Source organism: Protopterus annectens, chromosome 2.part1, assembly GCF_019279795.1.
Source record: "Protopterus annectens isolate FY-2018-M chromosome 2.part1, PAN1.0, whole genome shotgun sequence".
NCBI classification, from domain to species: domain Eukaryota; kingdom Metazoa; phylum Chordata; order Ceratodontiformes; family Protopteridae; genus Protopterus; species Protopterus annectens.
In genome coordinates this window covers 1835242541-1835266749 of record NC_056729.1, presented here as the reverse complement: position 1 = coordinate 1835266749, position 24209 = coordinate 1835242541, and the positions used below count along the sequence as shown (strand labels likewise).

General features: G+C 41.6%; 1 protein-coding gene across 3 annotated transcripts in view; it reads left to right on the top strand.

Moving 5' to 3' along the window:
• Window positions 1–24209, top strand: part of AP2B1 (adaptor related protein complex 2 subunit beta 1) — a 1330026-nt gene that overhangs the window by 306646 nt on the left and 999171 nt on the right. For all 3 annotated transcript variants that reach the window (XM_044063279.1, XM_044063277.1, XM_044063278.1), the window contains exon 12: window positions 20107–20205. In XM_044063279.1, the coding sequence (XP_043919214.1) occupies window positions 20107–20205 (99 nt within the window). The remainder of the gene's footprint in view (window positions 1–20106; window positions 20206–24209) is intronic.

Here is a 24209-nt window from a genome sequence, read left to right as displayed (position 1 = left end):
AATGCAAACTGTGAAAGAATTTCTACAGGTACAACCCCCACGTTTTAGTAGAAATTGGCCTTCCAAAAACTGGTCCTTTCCTGCCACGGACAGACCCCAAAGAGGCAGATACAGGTGCCCGAGGGGCAGAGGACAATCCCAAGGATGGTTTAGAGGCAGACAATGGCAAGCTCCAACACAAAGAGGTGGTGAGGATAACTCGCAATCTTTCAGAAAGCAAAGCCAATGACTTTTCCCTTTGCATGCCAACCAAGTCTCAAATGGCAGCCCCCTTAGGAGGAAAGCTGGCATTATTTTCAAAACATTGGCATATTGTCACAAAGGACAAATGGATCCTGGACATTATAAACAGAGGCTACAAATTCCATTTTCACACCCTTCCAAAGATGAGAGGCATGCCAAATCTGCCACACAATCAAAGGGCAGAGGCACAAAGGCAAATTACAGATCTCATAAACATGAAAGCTATTCAAGAGGTACCTACGCACAAACAAGGTCAAGGTTTTTATTCCAGGCTATTTCTGGTGCCAAGGAAGGGAAAAGATTGGAGACCTATTTTGGACCTATCCATCCTAAACACATTTCTACTTGTACCAAAATTCAAGGTGCTCACTTTACAGCAACTTCTTCCCATGCTGGGCAAGGAGTCTTGGCTGGTAACATTGGACCTCAAGGAGGCATACCTGCATGTCCCAATCAGACAAAATTGCAGAAGGTACCTCAGGTTTCTTGCAGGTTCAACCCATTATCAATTCTCTGCATTGCCCTTTGGCTTATCTACTGCGTCCAGAGTATTCACGAAATGCCTGGCATCAGTAATTGCGTACTGCAGACTTCAAGGGATACAAATATACCCCTATTTGGACGACCGCCTGATCCAAGCGGACAGCAAGCACATTCTTCTGAAACATCTGGCTTATGTAATAATATTGTTGAACTCTATGGGATACACAGTCAACAAAAAGAAATCAAGGCTAATACCCTCTCGGCAGATAATTTTCCTGGGTGCCAATTTGGACACAAACACCCAGATGGCCTACCTCACGCCAGAGAAGCAGGGGCAACTAAATTCAATACTTCAGAACACTAGCAAATTGCACCAGGCTGACTGCAAGGAAAATCCTGCAGGCTGTGGGATTCATGGCATCTTGCATCTTACTAATCCCATGTGCAAAGCTGCATATGAGGAAACTACAATGGTACCTGAAAAACATATGGTCTCAACACAGCCACAGTTTGGAAACAATACCACTAATTCCATGTCTGCAAAAGGAATTTCTGTGGTGGGCTCAAGCATGTCAAGCAAACACAGGTCTTCCATTCAGCAAGCCTCAAGCAAATCAAGTCATCACAACAGACGCCTCGGACTACTGGCGCACATGACAGATCGGTGCATTCAGGGCAAATGGTCCCAAAAAGAAAAGCACCTTCACATCAATCAAAAAGAAATGCTAGCAGTAATAAATGCTATTATAGCTTTCAAGGACCTTCTACAACCAGGTCAACTATTGATAAGAACGGACAACACCACAGTTATGTGGTACATAAACAAACAGGGAGGAACACATTCTTGCCCCCTATGCAGACTGGCCATGTCACTTTGGAACATGGCCATAGACTTACAAATGGAGCTACAAGCACAGTACTTGCCAGGCAAGGAAAACACGCTGGCAGGCAGCCTAAGCAGGAATATGACAGATACACACGAATGGAAATTGCATCCAAAAGTTTTTACAGAAATAATCCAAGAATGGGGAAGGCCAGACATAGATCTCTTTGCCTCCCACAAAAATCATCAGTTGACAAAATTCTGCTCAAGGATCTTCCATCCAAAGGCCTGGAGAGTGGACGCTCTGTCTTTCTTTGGACATCAATGACAGTTTATGCCTTCCCACCTCTTCCTCTGCTGTCCAAAGTTCTATTGAAAACCAGAGCAGACAGACCAAAGATGATTCTCATTGCTCCGGACTGGCCAAGGCAACACTGGTACCCACTCCTGAGGAGCCTGACGCATTCGCCGCCATGGACCCTGCCTCTAATGCCTCTTCTTCTGACTCAGCACAGCTTCAAAACTCTTCACAGCCAGCTAAAAACACTCAATCTAGCCACATGGGAAGATTCCTTAGCATCACAACAGGCCCTACTCTCCAAGGAGGTGCAGGATGTCATTTTGGAGGCCAGAAGGCCATCAACTAGAAAAGCTTACTCCGCAAAATGGAAACGTTTTTGTGTCTGGAATGAGAAAAAGGGCCAGGATCCTGGAAAACTGAATTTACCTCAAATACTACAATATTTGGCTGAACTGCTAAGCAGTGGACTTTCTTTCTCCTCCATCAAAATCCATGCCTCAGCCATTTCTGCAGAATACAACACTGATCCACCTTTATTCTCTCACCCGCTCTTAAGACAGTTCCTCAGAGGGGCTAAGAATTTAAGACCTCCAAGGAAACAACCAATACCTGCTTGGGATCTTAATTTCATTCTGGAAAAACTGACCTTGCCTCCCTTTGAGCCAGCTGCCTCATCAGATTTGCAATATTTGTCCTGGAAAACAGCTTTTCTTCTGGCTATCACCTCAGCTCGTAGAGTTTCAGAACTACAGGCTCTCATGACTGTCCAGCCTTTTATCATCTTCCATCAGGACAGAGTTTCCTTACGAACCAACCCGTCCTTTATGCCTAAAGTGGTATCCAGGGTAGCTTTAAATTGGGCCATACATTTACCTACTTTTTATCCTATTCCTCAAAACAAAGGGGAGAGATTACTACATTCCTTGGATATCCACAGACAACTGCGTTATTATTTGGACAGAACAAAGCCTTTCAGAAAATCAGAACAGCTCTTTGTGGCCTATGCGGTAGGAGCTCAAGGAAAGCCAATTTCCAAACAGACTATCTCAAAATGGATAGCACACTGCATACGCTTTTGCTATTCCTTTCATGGCAAAACTGTACCTACAGGCATTAGAACTCATTCCACCAGGGCCACAGCCACCTCTGCAGCCTTCCTCAGAGGAGTTCCTACCAAGGATATTTTGGAAGCAGCCACTTGAAGTTCTGTGCATACCTTCTCCAAGCACTACAGCCTACCATTATACTCCAAATCTAGAGCAGGCTTTGCCACTGCAGTCTTGCAGGGCATTTTGGCTCCTCCTAGTTCCACCTAGTGCCTACCACCCCTTTCTTAGCTTTGGGATTCTACCCATCTGTTATGACTGCAGCTGTATGCGCGATGAACATAGTACAGTTTTGTACCTACCATAAATGTAGATGTTCGAGTGCTAATACAGCTGCAGTCCAGGATGTTCTTCATCTCACATTGCTGCAGTCCTAACACTTGGGTAGTCCGCCGTCCTCGGTCGGCCCGAATATCAAAGTATAAGGCTGACGTCGGTCAGGCGCATTTTGACTGACTGACGCCAGGGAAGAAACGGACATGACGCGCTATCCTCAGTCTCATTTTTTTGCCGCATGGTCCGCCGATGCAGAAGCAGTATTGCAAGTGCGGTGGAGATTTTTTCGATTTTTTTCGATTTCTTGCCTCAGTCATTTACCGGATGTCAGAAAAAGTTAATAATTGCATTTCTTGTGGGAAACAGATACAAGAAGTTATTGGCTGTCGCTCTTTGCTAGATTTAAAAAACGCACTATAAAGAGAAGGTTGGATTGTGCAAGGTTAGTCGATGCCGGTTCTTTAGAGTGTCGTCGGCTCCACACGGAGAGGTTTCTTGTGTTCCCAAGGTGAGACCTTATTATTGCAGGATGTGGCCTCTCAGGAGACTAGTCAGGCTGAGGGGCTTCTCATCTTGGCTTCAGTTGGTGTTACCCCTAGCTCCTCAGTACTGTGCCCAAAGAGCATATTGCTAAAATGGCAGAAGATTTGATTACTTTGATTAGTGGATCCTGAGCTGGGGGTTTTGAGCAGGCTTCAGATGTTTCAGAGTCTTGACTGAAGACTGCAGAGGAGTCTCCTTATTCTGATTCTGATGTGGATGATTCTACTCCTTCTGCTACTCCTCCTGAGGATTTTTTTTTTCAGAAACTCTTCATTCCATGAGGGAGCATTTTAAGTGAGGGTCAGACTCTCTCTGATTCCAGAAAAGGCTTAGGAATTTCTGTTTTTACCCCAGCATAGGCCAAGCTTCTCTTAATCCTGATTCTTTGCCTCCTGCTCCTGTTAAACTGTTAGCCAGGGGCCTAAAGGTGTTAAGGCTTCTGTTGTTAAGAATCCGGTTCCTGCAGACAAGGAGGCTAGGGCCTTGGATAGATGGGGAAAGAAAGTCTATACTTCTTCCACTCTTGCTATGAGGGCTCTGAATTGCCAGTTTCACATGTTGAAATACCAAAATTATCTCCTTTCACTATTGAAGTCTAAGGTTGATGCTCTGGCAGTAGGTATTGATTGTAAGGAGTTGCAAGATTTAGTGCATGTTTCTGAACAGGTGGGTAAGCATTCTTTGCAATGTGGTTTTGATGCTGTACAGGCCTCGTCTAGGGTGGCTGCCACTGGGTCAGTCCTTGGATCAGAATTTGTCTGAACATGTTAAGACAAGGATTTTAGATGCTCCTTTACAATCTGACGTGTTGTTTGGTCCTCCTGTTGAGACAGTTTTAAAGAAAATGGAAGACAGGCTAAGTCTATGCAGACTGTTAAAGATTTTTTGCAGGTCCAGCCTCCAAAGTTTAGTAGAAATTGGCCTACTCTAGACGTGGTAAGGGCAGAGCCCAGGGCTCTTTCAGGCCTAGAACAGGAGTTCTCCTGCACAGGCTTCGTGTGAGGGGGGGGGGGTCAGTCCTCCAGCAGCAGACCCATTTCAGCTGCCAGAGCCTGGAGTTTAATTACCCAGGACAGATGGGTATTGGATATCATTTTTATTTCCATACCTTGCCTCCTTTCAAAGGCATGCCAGCTCCTCCACAAAGATTAGAGGCTCACAAACAGGTTTCTCTGTTGCTCCAACTAGGGGCCATACCAGCGGTCCCTCTGCCAGAAGTGGGCCTAGGATTTTATTCTCGCCTGTTCCTAGTACCAAAGAAGGGGAACACGTGGAGACCAATTTTGGATTTATCTATCCTCAACACTTATCTGGACATTCCCAAGTTCAAAATGTTGACGTTGCAGCAGCTTTTACCTCTGCTGGGCAAGATCATTGGATGGTAACTTTGGATCTCAAGGAGGCTTACCTTCATGTTCCTATCAGACTAAGTTGCAGAAAGGGACTTCTCACTATCAGTTCTCTGCATTGCCCTTTGGCTATCTACTGCGCCCCCAGAGTGTTCACGAAAGTTCTGGCTCCAGTGATAGCTTTCTTCAGACTAAAAGGAATACAGATCTATCCTTATTTAATTCTGGCTCAAGGAAGAGAAGAGCTTCATCATTTGGATTATGTGATAGCAGTGCTAAGATGCCTAGGGTATTCTGTGAACGAAATAAAGTCCAGTCTAGTACCCTCTCAAGACATGTGCTTTCTGGGTGTGAGACTGAATACAGCATCCCAGATGGCCGACAAACAAAAGAGTCTATCCCTTTACTTCCATCAACTATCTCATCAGTCCGGGCTGACTGCAGGACAGTCCTTCAAGCCTTAGGGTTCATGGCATCTTGTATTCTGGTGCTTCCCAATGCCAAACTGCATATGAGGAAGCTACAATGGTATCTCAAAAATGTATGGACACAGCACTGCGAGGCTCTAGACACTGACATTCAAATAATACCTTGCATTCAAAAGGAAAGCTCATCTAAATGGAAAGTGGATACAAGACAAGTGGCCTGTCAGACTACAACATCTACATATCAACATGAAGGAGATGTTAGCAGTGGCAGGTGTTGATTCTAACAGACAACACAACTGTCATGTGGTACATCAACTTATCCTCTATGCAGGCAAGCAATGATTTTGTGGGAGACTGCTCTCAGTTTACAGCTCAATCTTCAGGCAAGGTTTCTGCCAGGAGCACAGAACTCCTTAGCAGATGTGTTGAGCAGACGAATTATGGATCCCCACAAGTGGAAATTGGATCCTCATGTATTTCAGAAATTGACAGTGTCATGGGGAACTCCAGACATAGATCTGTTCGCTTCTCCACTAAACCATCAGCTGCCAAAGTTTTGCACAAAGGTTTCATCCCACAGCTTGGAAAGTGGATGCTCTTTCTTTCAATTGGAGCAATCTTCATGTATATGCCTTTCCACCTCTGCCTCTCCTCCCAAAGGTACTTCTAAAGGTCAGACAGGACAAGCCAAGGATGATTTTAATAGCACACCTGTTGGAGGACAGCCATTTGCTAAATGTCAAGCTTCACTCTCTGCACCTAACAGCCTGGCATATTCTGTTTTGAACCAAAGTGGGCCTCCACTTCCTCAGCAAGTTTTGAATGTTATTTTGGAAGCTAGGAGGCCTAGTACAAGGAAAGTGTACGAGACAAATGGAAGAGATTTTTGTTTTGGAGTGCAGCAAAAGATTTTGATGTTTCTGAGCCTAATTTGAGTGTGGCTCTTCAATATCTTACTGAGTTACTGGACAAAGGTTTGTCTTTCTCTTCCATTAAAGTTCATGCTGCAGCAATTTCAGCTCACTATGATTGCAACCCACCATTGTTTTCTCATCCTTTGTTCAAGCAATTTCTTAGAGAGCTCCTACTCCTGCTTGGGATCTCAATTTTGTGTTGGAGAAACTCACTCTACAACCTTTTGAGCCTGCAGCTACTGCTGAGTTGAAATATTTATCATGGAAGACTGCTTTTGTTGGCCATTACCTCTGCAAGAAGGGTTTCTGAATTACAGGCCCTTATGGCAGTTGAGCCTTTCTTGATTTTCCATAAGGATAGGGTATCTAATCCTTCCTTTATGCCTAAGGTGGTTTCTAGTGTGGCTTTAAACCAAACTATTCATTTGCCTACTTTTTATGCAATCCCAAAATAAAGGGGAAAAGATTTTGCACACTTTAGATGTCCACAGGCAGTTTTGTTATTATTTGACAGAACTAAAGGGTTCAGGCAGTCTCAGCAGTTGTTTGTTTCTTTTGCCTTGAGTTCTCAGGGCAAGCCTGTATCAAAACAAACTATTTCTAAGTGGATTGGGTTTTTGCGCTTTCTGTTATTCCCATTATGGCAAGGAGATTCCAGCTAGGATTAGGCCTCATTCCACTAGGGCTACTGCCACTTCAACAGCTTTTTGAGGGGAGCAACACCAAGGATATTTGGAGGCAGCTACTTGGAGTTCTGTGCATACTTTCTAGGCATTATCACCTGCCACTTTACTCTAAGTCCAGGGCTGGTTTTGCCACTGCTGTTTTGCAGGGCATTTTGGCAGCTCCTGCTTCCTTGGAGTTAGCCATCCTAGACTGCAGCAATGTGAGATGAAGAACATAGTGCAGTTTTGTACCTACCATAAATGTAGATGTTTGAAGATCCTCCTTCCCTCTGTAGTTAGAGGTTTGTGTGTGGGTTGTGTATTTTGTGTATATTGTATATATTGTACATATAGTTAGTGCAGGGGTGGTTGATTGGTTGTTTGCTGTCTTTTGGTTTTGACCTTTATTTTTAGGGTCTTCTGACATCTGGGGCAAGAAAAGACTGAGGATATGGCGTGGGGCAAGAAAGACTGAGGATATGACGCCGGTCATGCGTTTGATATTCGGGCCGACCGAGGACAGCGGACTACCCAAGTGTTTGGACTGCAGCAATGTGGATCTTCGAACATCTACATTTATGGTAGGTACAAAACTGTACTTTTCCCTCCCTCCTTCCCCTCTTGGGACAGGCCTATAGGCTAACACATCCTCATACAACCTCATTGGGGTATTCATTTATGATGTATTTGCTTGCAACTACTGTATTTTGATTATATTGCACTGCATTATTACACAAATTCATATATTGCCTTCCTTCTGGGGGCACCTGACATCTGGGGCAAGAAAAACTGAAGAAAATGGCGTCGGCTGGTTCCTTTATACCCCTGTCGCACTGACGTCAGGGAAGAAGTGACAACAACCGACGCCGGACCTAGACTTTGGAATTCGGCCGACCGAGGACCCGCCTGACGGCAGGAGAACCCATCTGTTATGACTGCAGCTGTATTAGCACTCGAACATCTACATTTATGGTAGGTACAAAACTGTACTTTTGCCAACCCCCAAAATTATCAGCTATCAAAATTTTGCACCAGGACTTTTCACCACCAAGCTTGGAAAATGGACGATCTCTCATTCAGTTGGAAAATGCTGACAGTATATGCCTTTCCTCCATTGCCCCTTCTCACAAAGGTGCTGCTGAAAGTCAGGATGGAGAGACCCCGAATGATACTCATTGCCCCAGACTGGCCACGCCAGCTCTGGTACTCACTACTAAGGAACATGGCCCATGGCCCACCATGGATTTTACCGCAAATTCCTCATCTGCTCACACAGCAAGACAGTCAGATTCTACACAGTCAGCTCAAAACTTTAAATTTGGCTGCATGGCAAATCACCTAAGCAACCAGCCAGATCCTCTTTCACAAGCTGTTATGGATGTCATTCTGGAGGCCAGGATGCCCAGCACCAGGAAAGCCTACTCAGACGAATGGAAAAGATTTTGCGCCTGGAACCAAGCTAAAGGCCAAAATACCCTTGAGCCAGACATACCTCAGATTCTACAATATTTACCTGCGATGTTACACAAAGGACTTTGTTTTTCATCTATTAAAATCCACGCCTCCACTATTTCAGCTCACTACAACACGGATCCTCCCTTATTTTCACATCCACTTCTAAGGCAGCACCTCAGAGGGGCCAAAAACATTAGGCCTCCTAGGACAGCACCAACACCAACTTGGGACCTCAACTTTGTTCTGGAAAAGCTTACGCTGCCACCTTTTGAGCCAGCTTTCTCAGCTGATTTAAAGTTTATATCATGGAAGACTGCCCTGCTGCTAGCAATTACTTCAGCCAGAAGAGTCTCAGAGCTACAGGCACTAATGGCAGTAGAGCCTTTCCTCATTTTTTATCAAGACAGAGTTTCTCTACGAACTAACCCCTCATTTATGCTAAAGGTGGTATCCAGTGTGGCTCTAAATCAAACCATCCATTTGCCCACCTTCTTCCCAAATCCACAGAACAAAGGAGAAAGACTCCTGCACTCCTTGGACATTCATAGGCAACTATGTTACTACTTGGATAAAACTAAGGTTTTCAGAAAATCTGACCAGCTATTTGTATCCTATGCTACAGCATCAGAAGGAAAGGCTATCTCAAAACAGACCATTTCCAAATGGATAGGACATTGCATACGTTTTTGCTGCACCCATCATGGAAAACCAGTTCCTGCGAGCATAAGGCCCCACTCCACCAGGGCAGCAACTACATCTACAGCCTTCCTCAGGGGGGTGCCAACCAAGGATATTATGGAAGCTGAAACTTGCTGTTCAGTACACACCTTCACCAAACACTACCACTTACCACTTTACTCTAAGTCTAGAGCTGGCTTTGCCACTGCAGTTTTGCAGGGCCTTCTAGCCTCCTCCAACCCTGACTCCACCTTCCATCCTTAGCTTTGGGATTCAACCCAAGTGTGATGTCTGCAGCAGGGTAACACGATGAACATAGCACAGTTTTGTACCTACCATAAATGTAGATGTTAGAGTGTATACCCTGCTGCAGTCCAGGTTACCCTCCCTCCATCCCCTCTGACCTAACTGAAATCTTTCAATACCTTAAAATCTGATACAACCTTTGTGGTGTATTTGCTTATAGCTGGAGGGATGTTTTGTTTGTGCTAAACTTTTATTATTGGTACTATCTACTGACCACCTTTTGGGGGGGCACCTGACATCTGGGGCAAGAAAAACTGAAGAAAATGGCGTCGGATGTCTCTTGTATACCCCTGGCGCACTGACGTCAGAGAAGAAGCGACAGCAACTGACGCCGGACCAAGACTTTGGAATTCAGGCTAACTGTGGGGACCGCCTGACGGCAGGATAACCCAAGTGTGATGACTGCAGCAGGGTATACACTCGAACATCTACATTTATGGTAGGTACAAAACTGTACTTTAGCTGTTCAGAATGTCCTGACAGCCTTCAAGGACTTACTTCATCCAGGACAACTACTGATAAAGACGGACAGCACCACGGTTATGTGGTACATAAACAAGCAGGGGGTACACATTCCTACCCCCTTTGCAGACTAGCCATGGCATTGTGGGACACAGCCTTGACTTACCAAGTACATTTTCAAGCTCAATTCCTGCCAGGAAAACAAAACACTCTGGCAGACGATCTAAGCAGAAATCGTATGGACCCTCACGAGTGGAAACTGGACCCACAAGTCTTCAGCATGATAACAGAGAAATGGGGGAGCCCGGACATGTATCTATTTGCCTCTCCCCAGAATTATCAACTGGGCAAATTCTGCACAAAGACTTATCACAGACAAGCATGGAAAGTGGATGCCCTATCCTTCAGTTGGAAAAACCTATTGCCTTCCCTCCTCTGCCTCTTCTTCCCAAGGTCTTACTAAAGGTCAAAAACCAAACAAGTGGTGTCCATTGCACTCAAAATAAACCAATTAACCAGAAGGAGCACACTGTTGCGAGACCACAGAAAAGATTTATTAACACCAGGACCACAGGTTAAGCGCTTTCATCAAATAGTATGACTTCCTCAGAACAAGTTAATTATAAAACATTCAAACTTCAATAACAACCAGTTTAAATTCATTGGTTTACAGTTGACCAATACTATACAATAAATCACACTTCTCATGAATACACAACACTATCATGAATAATTAATTAATTCAGTGAAACTTTTTTTTTTCTCAAAGTGAAATTTTATCTAAAGGTGGATAGAGAATAATTAAAATATAAAAATGCATATATTGAATGCATATATTAAAAATGTGCACCTTAAAATTTGAAATGTATTGTAAAATATAATACTTATTCAATACCAAATGAATCACTAAAACTAAACTAATTCTGCCTTCTCCCTCAATATGGGCATTATAGAAAGGCACTCATTTAAACCTGGTGGGTAGTCAGCAGCTAGTCTAAATTGCCACATCAACTCTTTTTTGTTTAATGTGTTCTGCCAATTACCCCCCCTAACATCCACTGCAACTAGGTCAAGTATTCCAAACTTGAAACACTTGAAATTCTTGCACAAAATACTATGTTTGTATAATGCATTTGTGTTTTTTTTTATTCTTAATATCATAAAGGTGCTCATATATCCTATTTTTCAGCATCCTCTCTGTCTTACCAATATAAAAAGATGGACAACTGCTGCATTTAGCAATATAAACTAATTTACTTGAGCAATAGCTTCTGTTTTTTAATATAATGTAACTTCTATTATGGTTCTCTATAGTCATATTAGTATCTAACAATACATAGGAACAGTAATGGCATCTACCGCAAGGTCTACTACCACCCAAATCTCCCTGCTTGTTGTTTGATATTCTATTTGTTTCCACCAGGGACTTGATTTTACCACCTACCTTGGTAGAAAAAATAGGTCTATCACCCAAAATACGAACTATTTCAGGGTTAGTTCTAAAAATATTCCAATTTTTTACCAGGGTTCCTTTAACCTGAGAATATAAAGGACTGCACTGGACTACACATGCTTGCTGAAAATTAATAGCATTTTGGACAGTTTCTTTCTTAACTAAGGTGCCAAAATTGTTTTCATTGGCACCCAATAAAGGTTTATAAGTAATTCCCCATTTAGCCACCACCTCTTCAAGTATTGGATCAATGAAGGGGCTCGGGTAACCTCTTTCAAGAAACATAACTCTTAGGTTCTTAAACTCTGGTATCACATCATCCTTCTATTCTTACAGCCTGGCCCTTAACAATACTTCTTTTTTGATGTATAGGATGATGACTAGTATAGTGTAAATAAGAATTGCAAAAGGTGTTTTTCCGGTAGTTTTTAGAATGAAAGCTGTTTTGCTTTTTAAAAATCTTAACATCAAGGAAATTGATTTCCTGCTGATGGCACTGAAAGGTGAACTTCAAATAATTTGTAGTCTGGTTAATATATTCCACAAATTGTGGAATTTCCTCAGACTTTCCCTTCCATATAATAAAAATATCATCCAAAAATCTACCGTAATATGCAATGCTTGAAAAAAAAATTTGTATTGCTTTGAAAAATATACTTCTGTTCCCATCCTAAAAGGACCAGGTTGGCATATAAGGGGGCGCAATCAGCACCCATAGCAACCCCTTTAAGTTGTTTGAAGTATTCACCACCAAAAAATATATAATTATTCTCCAAGATCAAGCTCATTAATTCACTTAAAAGTAATACTTCATCAGATTTTAGAGATGAATAAGTAAAAAGAACTTCTTCAAAAAAAACTTAAACCTTCTAATTTCGGAATACAAGAAAAAAGATCTTGCACATCAATGGTGAGAAACCAACAACCAACTGACCACGTCCTGCTTAATTTGACCTAAAAAGTCCCAAGAATCTTTTAATAAATGTGAAAGTTTGTTCGTAATGTGTTTTAATTTCTTATCCACATATACCGCTAGGTTGTGGGTCTTAGAACCTGCAGCTGCGACAATAGGTCTGAAGGGTGGCTTCTTTAAGTTTTTATGTACCTTAGGTATTCTGAAAATCATAGGAATTTTTGGATATTTATTAACTAGAAAATTATATTCATCCCTAGAAATTCTTTGATCCAACAAGTATTCATATAGGCAACTGTCCAACCTATGGTAAGAGATGTTAATTTAATTTTTAGAACATGAAGAATAACTATCCTCTTGAAATAATATATGTTGCATATCATTGTTATAATCTTCTGTGCTATAAATGACCACTCCTCCCCCTTTATCAGGTGTCATAATTCTTATGTCCTTGTTCTGCCTTATATTGTCTAAAAGGTTTTTTTCATCAAGGTTTAATTTATTAAACACCTTCCTTCTTTCTCCCCACGTCTTATATAAATCTTCTTTAACTATTTTCTTATATGCCACAATCAAGGGGTGCAGAGGTGGATTAAATATACTACTTCTCTTGAGAGTATCGTTGGATTCACCTTTGTCCAATTTATCAGAAAAAAGAAGGTTCAGGTTTAACTTCCTTAAGTATAGTTGTATATCAACCATTACTGAAGCTACATCAGGTACATAAGTAGGAACAAATTTAAACCCCTTAGAAAATAGGGAGAACAATCCTTTAGTTATAGGAAAATTAGAATAATTATATATGTTAAAACCATGTAAACTGTATTTAATATTGTCAGGACAATGTATCTGTACTACATCATCTACCATTTGTTGTGATTGTAATTCTGCTTCACTGCCCTGCTGTAGGTCTTGTTCATTCCTTGTCTGCGTTTGGCTATTCTTTCTGAGCGTCGGGGAATTTGAAAATCCTGAGTGTCACCAAAGCAAACAGATTCAGTTTCACCAGGATTAAATTCATACATTTCAACATTTAAATTAGAGGTAGATTTTAATCTGTCCTCTGTTCCAATAATCCCATGTTCTTGCTCTTGTTCCATATAAAAAAACAACTTGTCAGTAGGATATACCCTATGCATTTTATGCTGCTTAACATCCCTTTCCATTTTCTTTACCTTTTTCTTAAAAATATTGTTGCATTTTTGATCCACCCTATCAATAATTTTATAATACTATTTTCACAATATGAAAATTTGTAAGTCAGTGTTAATTTTTTCATTTAATATGTTTACTTCCTCCCTTAATACATTGACCATCACCTCATAAGTAGCCACAGTTTTAGCTATTAACTCAAATCCCCATTTGTCAAACATTTCAGAAAAACTTTTAACAATCCCAGCATCATAATAAATACCATATGGGAATTTAAAAACTTTCAACCCTTGTGGTACCAACTGCTGCTTGATACATTCATTTAAATAACAGATTTCCATTTCACACAGTTTAAATTTAAACAATTTATTTTCAAATGCATATATCATTTCCCTTAAAGATGTATAATCAAACTGTTCAGTAGTTCTATTAACTGATGCTGCATTACAAAGTTTGGAACTGGCATCTTAAAAAGAAAAATGCCGCTGCAATAACTTGCTAAGACTGTCAACAGCATTCTTAACATGTCCATTGTCCTTACAGTTGCACGTTTCTCCCGTTTGACCATTATTACTATAACATCTTCCTTCACCACAATGATTTTGGTTACTAGTAAAATGGTTTAAAGTAGACCTGCTGTTAACATTACAGCTACATTTTTCGATCAAAGGATGTTTGTCCAAACCACTCCTGCGAAGGGCAGTTTGGTTAGAGTTCCTAAAGTCATGAGAGACACTGTTTTTATTGAACAAGAAACTCGAAACAGTACCTGTATGTGAAACTGTAATAGGACTCTCCTGGCGACGTGTCGTTTGTCCGCTAGGAATCTCGACAGTAGTCTGTTCAATCTCAGCATCAAATTGCACAACACAGTAGTTTTTAAGAAGGCGTCTATCCTGCAAAACACCTTATTCATCCTCAAGCTGTATAATCTTGTTGGCGTCAGATAGCAAACACGCTCATTCACCTCCATCATGGATTTGCGCCGTCGTAGTGACGTCACACGCTCTCTTAAAGTGGTGATGTCCAGTATCATTCTTTGATATACTAGAATTGCCATTGCTATTGCTAATAACATCGCCCCTTTTAAAAACATCAGGAGTAGTAGGCGAGGAAGGAGAATGACAAATAGAATTTTTCTTACTTTGAGAAAATAGTTTGATTAGTTTTGTGAGCTCTCCCTTAAGGTCAGCCACTTCCTTCTTCAAGGCTAGAATCTCCGGCTGCCCAGAATCCATAATAGGTGAGAGGCTAAAGGAATCTGGGGACCCCATCGCAACAAACACCAAAAAACTACAAAAACCAAACAAGTGGTGTCCAGTACGCTCAAAATAAACCAATTAACCAGAAGGAGCACACTGTTGCGAGTCCACAGAAAAGATTTATTAACACCAGGACCACAGGTTAAGCGCTTTCATCAAATAGTATGACTTCCTCAGAACAAGTTAATTATAAAACATTCAAACTTAAATAACAACCAGTTTAAATTCATTGGTTTACAATTGACCAATACTATACAAAAAATCACACTTCTTCTCATGAATACACAACACTATCATGAATAATTAATTAATTCAATGAAACATTTTTTTTTTTTTTCTCAAAGAGAAATTTTATCTAAAGGTGGATAGAGAATAATTAAAATATAAAAATGCATATATTGAATGCATATATTAAAAAATGCGCACCTTAAAATTTGAAAATGGTCAGACAGAAAAACCAAAAATTATCCTAATTGCACCGGACTGGCCTCGCCAGCGCTGGTACCCATTTGTAAGTTATATTCTCAACTCCTTCCTTGGTACTTGCCTCAAATCCCTCATCTACTGTCTCAGCAGAACAATCAAATTCTGCACAATCAGCTCCAAACTCGGAACCTGGCAGCATGGCTGATCATGTAATTATTCAAACAACACCTCTCAGTAAATCTGTGATGGATGTCATTTTGGAAGCCAGAAGGTCTAGTACTAGAAAATCTTATGCTGATAAATGGAAGAGATTCTGTGCATGGAATCAAACCCAAGGGACTGATACAGCAAAGCCAAATATTCCTCAGATTTTACAATTCTTGACTGAGATGCTTGACAAGGGCCTGTCTTCTTCATCAATAAAAATCCATGCCTCTGCCATCTCGGCTCATTACAACACAGAGCCTCCCATCTTTTCTCATCCTCTGCTAAAACATTATCTTAGAGGAACCAAAAATTTAAGGCCTCCCAGAAGATCACCGATTCCTGCGTGGGACCTCAATTTTGTGTTGGAAAAGCTCACCCTGTCTCCATTTGAACCAGCAGCTACTGCAGATATAAAGTTTTTATCTTGGAAAACAGCTTTCCTTCTGGTAATCACTTCAGCAAGAATGGTTTCAGAACTACAGGCCCTCATGACTGTCGAGCCTTTTATTACATTTTACCCAGGCAGGGTGTCCCTCAGGGCCAATCCTTCCTTTATGCCTAAGGTGGTATCCATTGTGGCTCTTGGTCAAACTGTTCACCTGCCAACTTTTTACCCAAATCCGCAGAACAAGGGAAAGCTGATTCTGCATTTCTTGGAGCTACACAGACAACTAAGATTCTACTTAAACAGGACCAAATCTCTAAGAAAGTCTGAGCAGCTATTGGTGGCATTTGCTGCAGGATCAGAGAGAAAGGCTATTTCAAAGCAGACTATTTCAAAGTGGATAATCCACTGCATTTGTTTCTGCTATTTGCATCATGGTAAACCGGTGCCCAAGGGAATTGGGTCACATTCCACCAGGGCTGCATTTCCCTCAGCAGCTTTTCTCAGAGGGTTGCCAACCAAAGACATTCTAGAAGCTGCTACTTGGAGCTCTGTTCATACTTTTACAAAGCATTATCATTTGCCTCTCTTCTCGAAGTCCAGGGCAGGCTTTGCCACTGCAGTTCTGCAGGGCCTTTTAGCCACTCCTAATGCTCTTTAGTTTCAGCCTCCAATCCATAGCTTTGGGATTTTACCCAGATATAATGACTGCAACAGTGAAACACGAAGAACATAGTACAGTTGTGTACACTTACCATAAATGTAGATGTTCGAGTGTATTCACTGTTGCAGTCCGGGTTACCCACCCGCCATCCCCCTTTTTTCTAGAACTTCTCTTTCCTTCACTATATTCTACAGCCTTTGTGGTGTATTTGCTTTTAGATGAAGGTAAAGTTTATGTTGTTACAATTGCATCTATATTTATATATTTTTGCTCCCCATTTGGGGGGACACCTGACATCTGAGGCAAGAAAAACTAAAGAAAATGGCGTCTGCTGCATGTATTGTACCCCTGACGACCTGACGTCATGGAAGAGGAGACAGCAACCGACACAGGACCCAAGACTTTGATATTCAGGCTGACTGAGGGCAACCTGCCAGCAGATTACCCCAAATGTAATGACTGCAACAGTGGACACACTCAAACATCTACATTTATGTTAAGTGTACACAACTGTACTTTACTTTGCCCTGCTTCCTTCCCCCATATGGGGAGTCACCCATGGATGCTCTTGTTCATGATTGATCCCCGGGTCTCCTCTATCCTTACTCTCCTGTTCCCCTAATACCCAGAGTCTTACAGAAAGGTCGCCACCTGAAGATTTCTGTCATCCTCATTGCTCCTTTCTGGCCTCATCAGGCGTGGTTCTCATTTTTCCGGTCTTATCTGAATTATCCACCTTGGATACTAGTTCCCATTCCAGATCTCCTCTCTCATCCTTCCCAATCTCTGGATCCTTCTTTTAACCACATGGTTTCTCCAGTTCCAGTAATCCTTTCCCAGTCCAGGCTTCCTTCCCCAGTGAGGAGCATTATTTTGGCTTCTCAAAAGCCATGTACAAAGAAGGTGTATTCCAGTAAAATGGAAAAGGTTTTCCGTTTGGGCCAGACAATGATATCTTGATCCCTTTTCTGCCCCTATCCCTAATATCTTGCTCTTCTTATCTTCCCTTTTTCAAGATGGGATGAGTTTTTCTACGATTAAGCTCCAGTTAGCTGCCATCTCCAATTTCCATGTCAACGATGAGCCTAGCTTTTCTTCCAAATTGTGCAAAGCCTTTTTGAAGGGAGCTTTTCTTAGATGATCTGTTAAAGATCCATCACCACCATGGGATTTGACTTTGATGTTGCAGTCTCTGACAGAAAAACCCTTTGAACCCACTAGCTCATGTGATATTAAATTCCTATCCTGGAAGACAGCCTTTTTAGTCGCCATTATTTCTGCTAAGAGGGTCTCTGATATACAGGCTCTGTGCATTTAGCCCCCATTCATGATCTTTCATAAGGGCAGGATGTCTCTTAGAACAAATCCTTCCTTTCTTCCTCTGAGTGGCCTCTGAGGCAAATCTCAGTCAGTTGATTTAACTACCGGTCTTCTTCCCTAGTTACTCTAATAAAGGAGAATATATCTTGCATTACTTAGACGTCCACAGACAATTGCATTCTTATTTAAAAAAGAATGAGTAGTTTAGAAAGTCAGACCAACTCTTTGTGGCTTTCTCCCAGAACAGAAAATGCCAGGCAACAATTTCCAAAGTGACTATCTCCAGGTGGATTGCTGGTTGTACTTATTTTATTTATGCTTGTCGGCACTTTGAACTATCCAGACCTGTTAAGGGTCACTCCACTAGGTCTGTTGCTACATCATCAGCCTTCTTCGGTAGACTTTCCGTTGATGAGATTTGTGATGATACAACTTGGTCTAATCCATATACTTCCATTTTGCACTACAAATAGGACTTGGTATCTAGGAACAGGGCTTCCTTTGGTTCCTCCATGCTCTGGCATATCCTTCCATGAGGCCACCAAGGGTTCCTAGTAGCTGGGTACCGTGACTCATCTGTGATGAATAATGACACTGATAGCATCAGATTGAGTTATGTACTTACTATAGCTTGGCATCTGTGCTGTCCAGTGTCCTTATTCATCACATTCCCGCTCTCCTTCCCCCTTCCTTCTGAGGGGTCTGGTGAGGCTGAAGTGCTGTGCATCTGATGGGAAGTTTTTGTCTTCCACTGCAAATGTTTGTTTCTGTGTTTCAGCTAATATAGCAAACTTGATATGAGGGTTAGAAGGTAACAAGGGACTATGGGAAGGGGAGGCGCTTGAGCTCTGGATCTATCTAAGAAGTTGCCAGCTGGGATGCGAGGTCAGATCCTAGCACCATCTGTGATGAATAATGACACTGGATAGCACAGATGCCAAGTTATGGTAAGTACATAACTCTTTTTCTCTGTGTTCTGCTATTCTGCCCTTAGTTAATATGTACGCGCTACCATTCACAGTATATGCCTGTCAAATGTGGTTGCTGAATCTTGATCTTTTATGCAACAATGACCACATTTTTTTCCACTTCTGGGTGAAATCATCACATATGCGACTGCATCTACTGCAAATGCTACAACCTCAGAGTCACCCATTAACTATAATAGGTTTCAAAAGTATACGAATCGGTAACTTGAAACATTGTCTTGCTGAATCTGGTAGTGTCCATAGTACCATATAAAACAGTAATATAAAACGGAAGATAGCTGTATGAGTCTGAAGTTGCTTGTGAAGTTAAGTGTGTGGGTAAAGAGACTCTGAAGGGTCTAGTGTATGTACTGTGGAGAGTATACCATGGTACCCTTGTGGTGTTTTAACGTTCATTTGAAATGTACATTCTAACAGATGACATTCAAGAACTGTGGTGATCATGTAGTAATAGACTTTTAATGTGTCGTAACTGCAAGTGCAACATTACTGACTCGAGAAAAACTGCCTTTTACTGCCTGTTCAAATTATTGCCGCAGTTCTTTCTATATACTTATTTCAGCTATATTCAGAATAATCTAAAGATTTATCTTCTAATTACTGTATTGCATTCTTTAATCTCATATTTATGTTTTATTTTATTGGATGTATGTCATGTACTCTCTGTGCTTAACGTGAAAATGATCCAACTCGAATAAGGCTCCACGTGGATTAACAAAGAAATAGTTAACTTTTAAACAGATGACATGCTTTAAAATACAAGACTGTAAAATGTAGGTATACACAATGGCTTATTGTTATTGTTTTAAAGCACTGACTTTATAAAAGGATGTATGCAGTTGCACCACAGCAGAATGAATACAGGGCACAAAGCTCAAGTTCTGCAAGTGACATTGTTGAATATAGTCAACCAGTCACTGTTTTTATGATGTATGAAGAATCCTACTAAGACAGAGAAGGTTAGTAAAATTACTGGAAAACTTGATGAGAACTAACAAGTGACTATGCAGGGAGATTTGGTGGGAGCCAAGCATTGTTTTAATCCCATGATGTTATTAGCTTAGAAATGACCTTTTTCCAGTTCTGATAAGTACTTTACGCACATGCTAGTCTTTGAGTGGATACACACAGGCTGTCAGAATGAGACTGGTTTTCATTTTTTTTTGCCTTTTTTATGCCTCTGTTTTCAGTAGTATCAGCTTATGGCCGTGCTGTAGCAGTAAATGTGGGTCAATGTACCAACAGATGTAAAAATAAAAACGTTATATTCTTCTTTCTAATTTGTACTTTGTCTTTCTCTTAGGTCCAGTTAACATTGCTTACTGCAATTGTAAAACTGTTCTTGAAGAAACCTTCAGAAACTCAGGAGCTAGTTCAGCAGGTCCTCAGCTTGGCCACACAGGTACTGCGGTTCATATGTATGTTGTACAGTGTAAACAATCGGTGTCACCTGTTTCTTAATTTCAAAAGAAAAAAATTGTGTGAGCACTTGTGTTAAGTTTAATTCTGTTGGTTGCCAAAAAAAAAAAAAAAAAAACAAACAATTACTAGTAGGTGGAAATCAGTCCAAACCAACTTTATTTGAAATATTGAATCTTATAAAGACATAAAATAATTGGAAGAGAGCTCTTAGTAAATTACATAGAAATTGAGGGTATAAAGCATGCAGAATAATGTTCAGCAGGAGGAGGAGTGAGGTTTCAGGGAAAGCATGAATTGAGCAAATTGTGTAATGTTTGATGATGGTTATAAAGAAAGAATGAAAATGTATGTGATGTCTAATGTGCATGTAATTGGGGAAAATGTTAATGTGGTTTGTTTTATTTTTTGTTAGCTTGTTTGCTTATGTCTTAAGTGATAATTTAATAAAGGTGCTTAAGAAAAAATTACTCTTAATGCCCGTCACATCAAATGCGCTTCACACTGCTGGTTGTTGCACCATAAAAATTTCTTAGAGCACTCTGAATCTTGTGAATTTCAGTATCTCTCTGCTGAAGTTTTCACATGATTTGGTGAAGTGTAATATTTTCCTTGCATGTTTTACTGTTTATATTCAGCAGCAGTGTACTTAGTAGTATGTTAAATGTGGACATGTGAATTCTTCAGAGCGGTTTTCACCTAATTTTATTTAGCCTCATCTTCTTTGGTGTAAAGGGATATAGCCCCAAGTTTAATGAATAGCTCAGGCACCTGTTGGAGTGGCACAGGGGAAATGGGAAAGGAGAAATAACCCCCCCCCCCCAAACTGCTAGTCTGTCATTAGGGCAGGATGTTGGGTGTATACCTGGTCCCACATAAGTAGTGATTTTCCCTGTAGAAAGTGAAGACACTTAGTGCCTCTCTCACTAAGTAGGTAGTGATGTTCTGAAAGTGAAGGCACCTGTGGAAATGTGTGATATCTCTTCAGTAATGCCGATTTGCATGCATTTTTTGAGTATGTAATTATGAACACATGCAGAAGAGATGGGACTTAAAGAAAAACCTCCCTTCTCGCACATATGACAGTGCAGTTTCCAATATCGGACTATCATCCTGTTGGGGAAAAAAAAGGCTGAAGGACTTTGCAAGAAGGGAACAAATAGATGTCCTTCTATTCATCTGTTGCAGTATTCATTACATGAGGGAGTTCCCCGCTGTAGGCAACCCGACATCGGCCAGTATACAAAAAACATTTACTACTCTAGGGTGCATGGTACATTTTACATAGGCTGTGATCGAACATTAGCCATAAAAATGAAATACACAGACATCATCCTCAGAAATTCTGTGGCGCCATATCTGAACTCCAGATTCCAACATACGGTCTGACCCAGAGTCGTTTGCGATTCTTAAAATTTCAGATAAGTGCCCCATTGGGGAAGTCTTGACTATTTTGTTACTGCTTTTGGTTAGGGTTCATGTCATCCAAGAGGGGCAAGTGCCAATGTGGAAGACAAATTCCACACAAGGATAGCCATCTCCTGTGCTTGTTCTGCCTAAGCCCAAACCACAACCACAAAATCTGCTCTATTTGTCAGGTGTTTGTGCCAAAGACTTTAAGGCATAGATTATCCTCTTTTTTGCAGTCCACCTGGAGAATCAGCACTTAAAGCTGCTAGTAAAAAGCACTATGGGAGGAGGGATCCTCAGGACCCAAGGGGGAGTCTATTTTGAAGCGAAAGGCAAAAAAAGCAAAGGCCTGAACCTTCTGTTGCTCCTCTGGATACAGACGTCTCTTGAGGTAGAGGAGAGCCCAGAGACACATCCGGTTCACAGTTCAGATCCACAGGCCAAGCCTGATGTGCAGGCCACCTTGGATCTGAGCATAAGCATGTCCGCAGAGGCTGAGCAGGCATCCATGTTGGATGTCCAGAGGGAACCATGGCTCGTGATAACAGAAGGCCCTAAGTGGATTCCTCACATCCTTGTTGGGGAAGAGGTTGAACCGGATCTGATAGAATGTAGGTCTATGATGGGGCCTCCTTACCCTATAGATTCCCTTTAAATTGTCGAATTGACATAATATTGACTCAAACAGTGAGAAGGTGTCAGTGAAAGTTTAAATGAACTCCAAAGTGGCATATTTTGCCTCCAGGGAGGCTAACCACTTGGCCACCATGGCGAACTTTGCCCTTTTCTCCACTGTATTGCAATCTCAGAGTTTGTATATTCAGTTGGAGGGGGTGCAACCTGTCACTTCGGTGGGTTTAATTTGCTTTCGATTTTGTTTTCTTTCTTGGTGGCCAAGGTGTTAGTTTCTCTGAGGTGAAATATGCTGTTCTGGGAGTTCGTTCTTTTAAACTTTCGCTGACATAGTCTCGCTGTTATGCAAGTCAATTTTATGTTAATTTGTTGATATGACCTAGATGCCCTACCCTACAATAGGATAGACTTGCATGCAAAAAAGAAACTAAAAAACCAAGCATTTGTCCCCACCAAAAGAACCTGTTAGTGATTGGCAGCAGTTCACTCAGGGCCTTTTCAATGCCTTTTATGTCCCTTAAACCTTCTTCAGGTTTTACAGCTCCCTGTCGCAATACTGTCTGTCCACATAAAAGGACTAGGGGAGAGGATTCGTCAGAGCAAGAGGCATCTTCAGGGGAGGAATCTTTGGTCTGCTCTTCACAGATCCCTTGCCCACTGGATTATGCCTCCCAGAAGAGGAATCCAGTGGAACAGATTCACCTATGGAAGACCGTTCCTTTGGAGAAATTCTAGCTAAAATGAGATCCTCTTTTAAATGGGATAGCGCCCAAGTATCTGAAGTACAAAACCAGGTACTATGAACTACTACAGGTGGAATCACATAGCCCATCTGCTGTTCCTCCTGTCTTGCTTGCCATTCTTGATGATGCTTTTGCCTCAGCTTCACAGGCACCAGATTCCCAGCCACCCGCCTCCTCCTGTCTTGCTTGCCATTCTTGATGCTTTTCCCTCAGCTTCAAAGGCACCAGATTCCCAGCCACCCGCCTCCAAGAAGCCAGACCACTTCTGTAAGGTCCTGGAGGACTGCAAGTTCCTCTTTAGATGCCCTTCTATGGACCCTTCTGTTATTTCTGTAGCTTCTGACAAGCCATCCAGATTACTGCCCTCCACTACCCTCCTCTCATCAGATATTGGATAGCAGGACCTTGGATAGCCTAGGCAAAAAAGTGTACACTTCTGTTACTCTATCATTTAGGGTCATAAATTAGCAAGCACACATGACCAAATTCGGTTTAGAGCTCATGTCCTAACTTTCACAGATAATTGCAGACTTACCTGACTCAGAGACTCCAGCCCTTATCTGAGGACATAAAAGCCAAACTTATGGATGCTCTTTTGGACAACTCTGTGTTGTTTTGCCCTGCAGATGCTAACTTGTTCAAGTCATTGCAGGAAAAGGGTAAGGAACCACAAGAATCGAAACACATTTTTATTTCAGCAGTACTCGAGTTCCAAAGAAATCCTGCAAAACCTGTATTTGTGCATAGGTATTCATGTCACCCACAACCCATATAGACAGGAGACCATGACAGACTAGGGTCCCTCCGGCAACTCCACCACTAAAGTGATGCTTTCCAGACAAACTATCCTTTCTGTGACTGTCCCCCCTCTCACTCGCATCCCACATTCCCACTGCCTTCCCCTGTCTCTCCCAGCCTGGGAAAGCATAACCCAAGACTCCTGGGTCCTCCTGTTTAAAAAGGGTACTTTGTGGTATGGGATCACCTACTGTCCTTCAGGGGCCTCTCTCAACCTCCCAGGGAACAACTACCTTTTTGTCCCAGAGGTTCTTTTAGAATTAATGAACCAAGGGACCATCCAGAGTGTTCCCAAAAATCAAATAGGTAGAGGATTTTATTCCAGGTTGTTCCTGGTGCCCAGGAAAGATGGTCCTGGAAGACCCATCCTCGACCTGTCCCATCTCAATACCTTTTAAGAGTA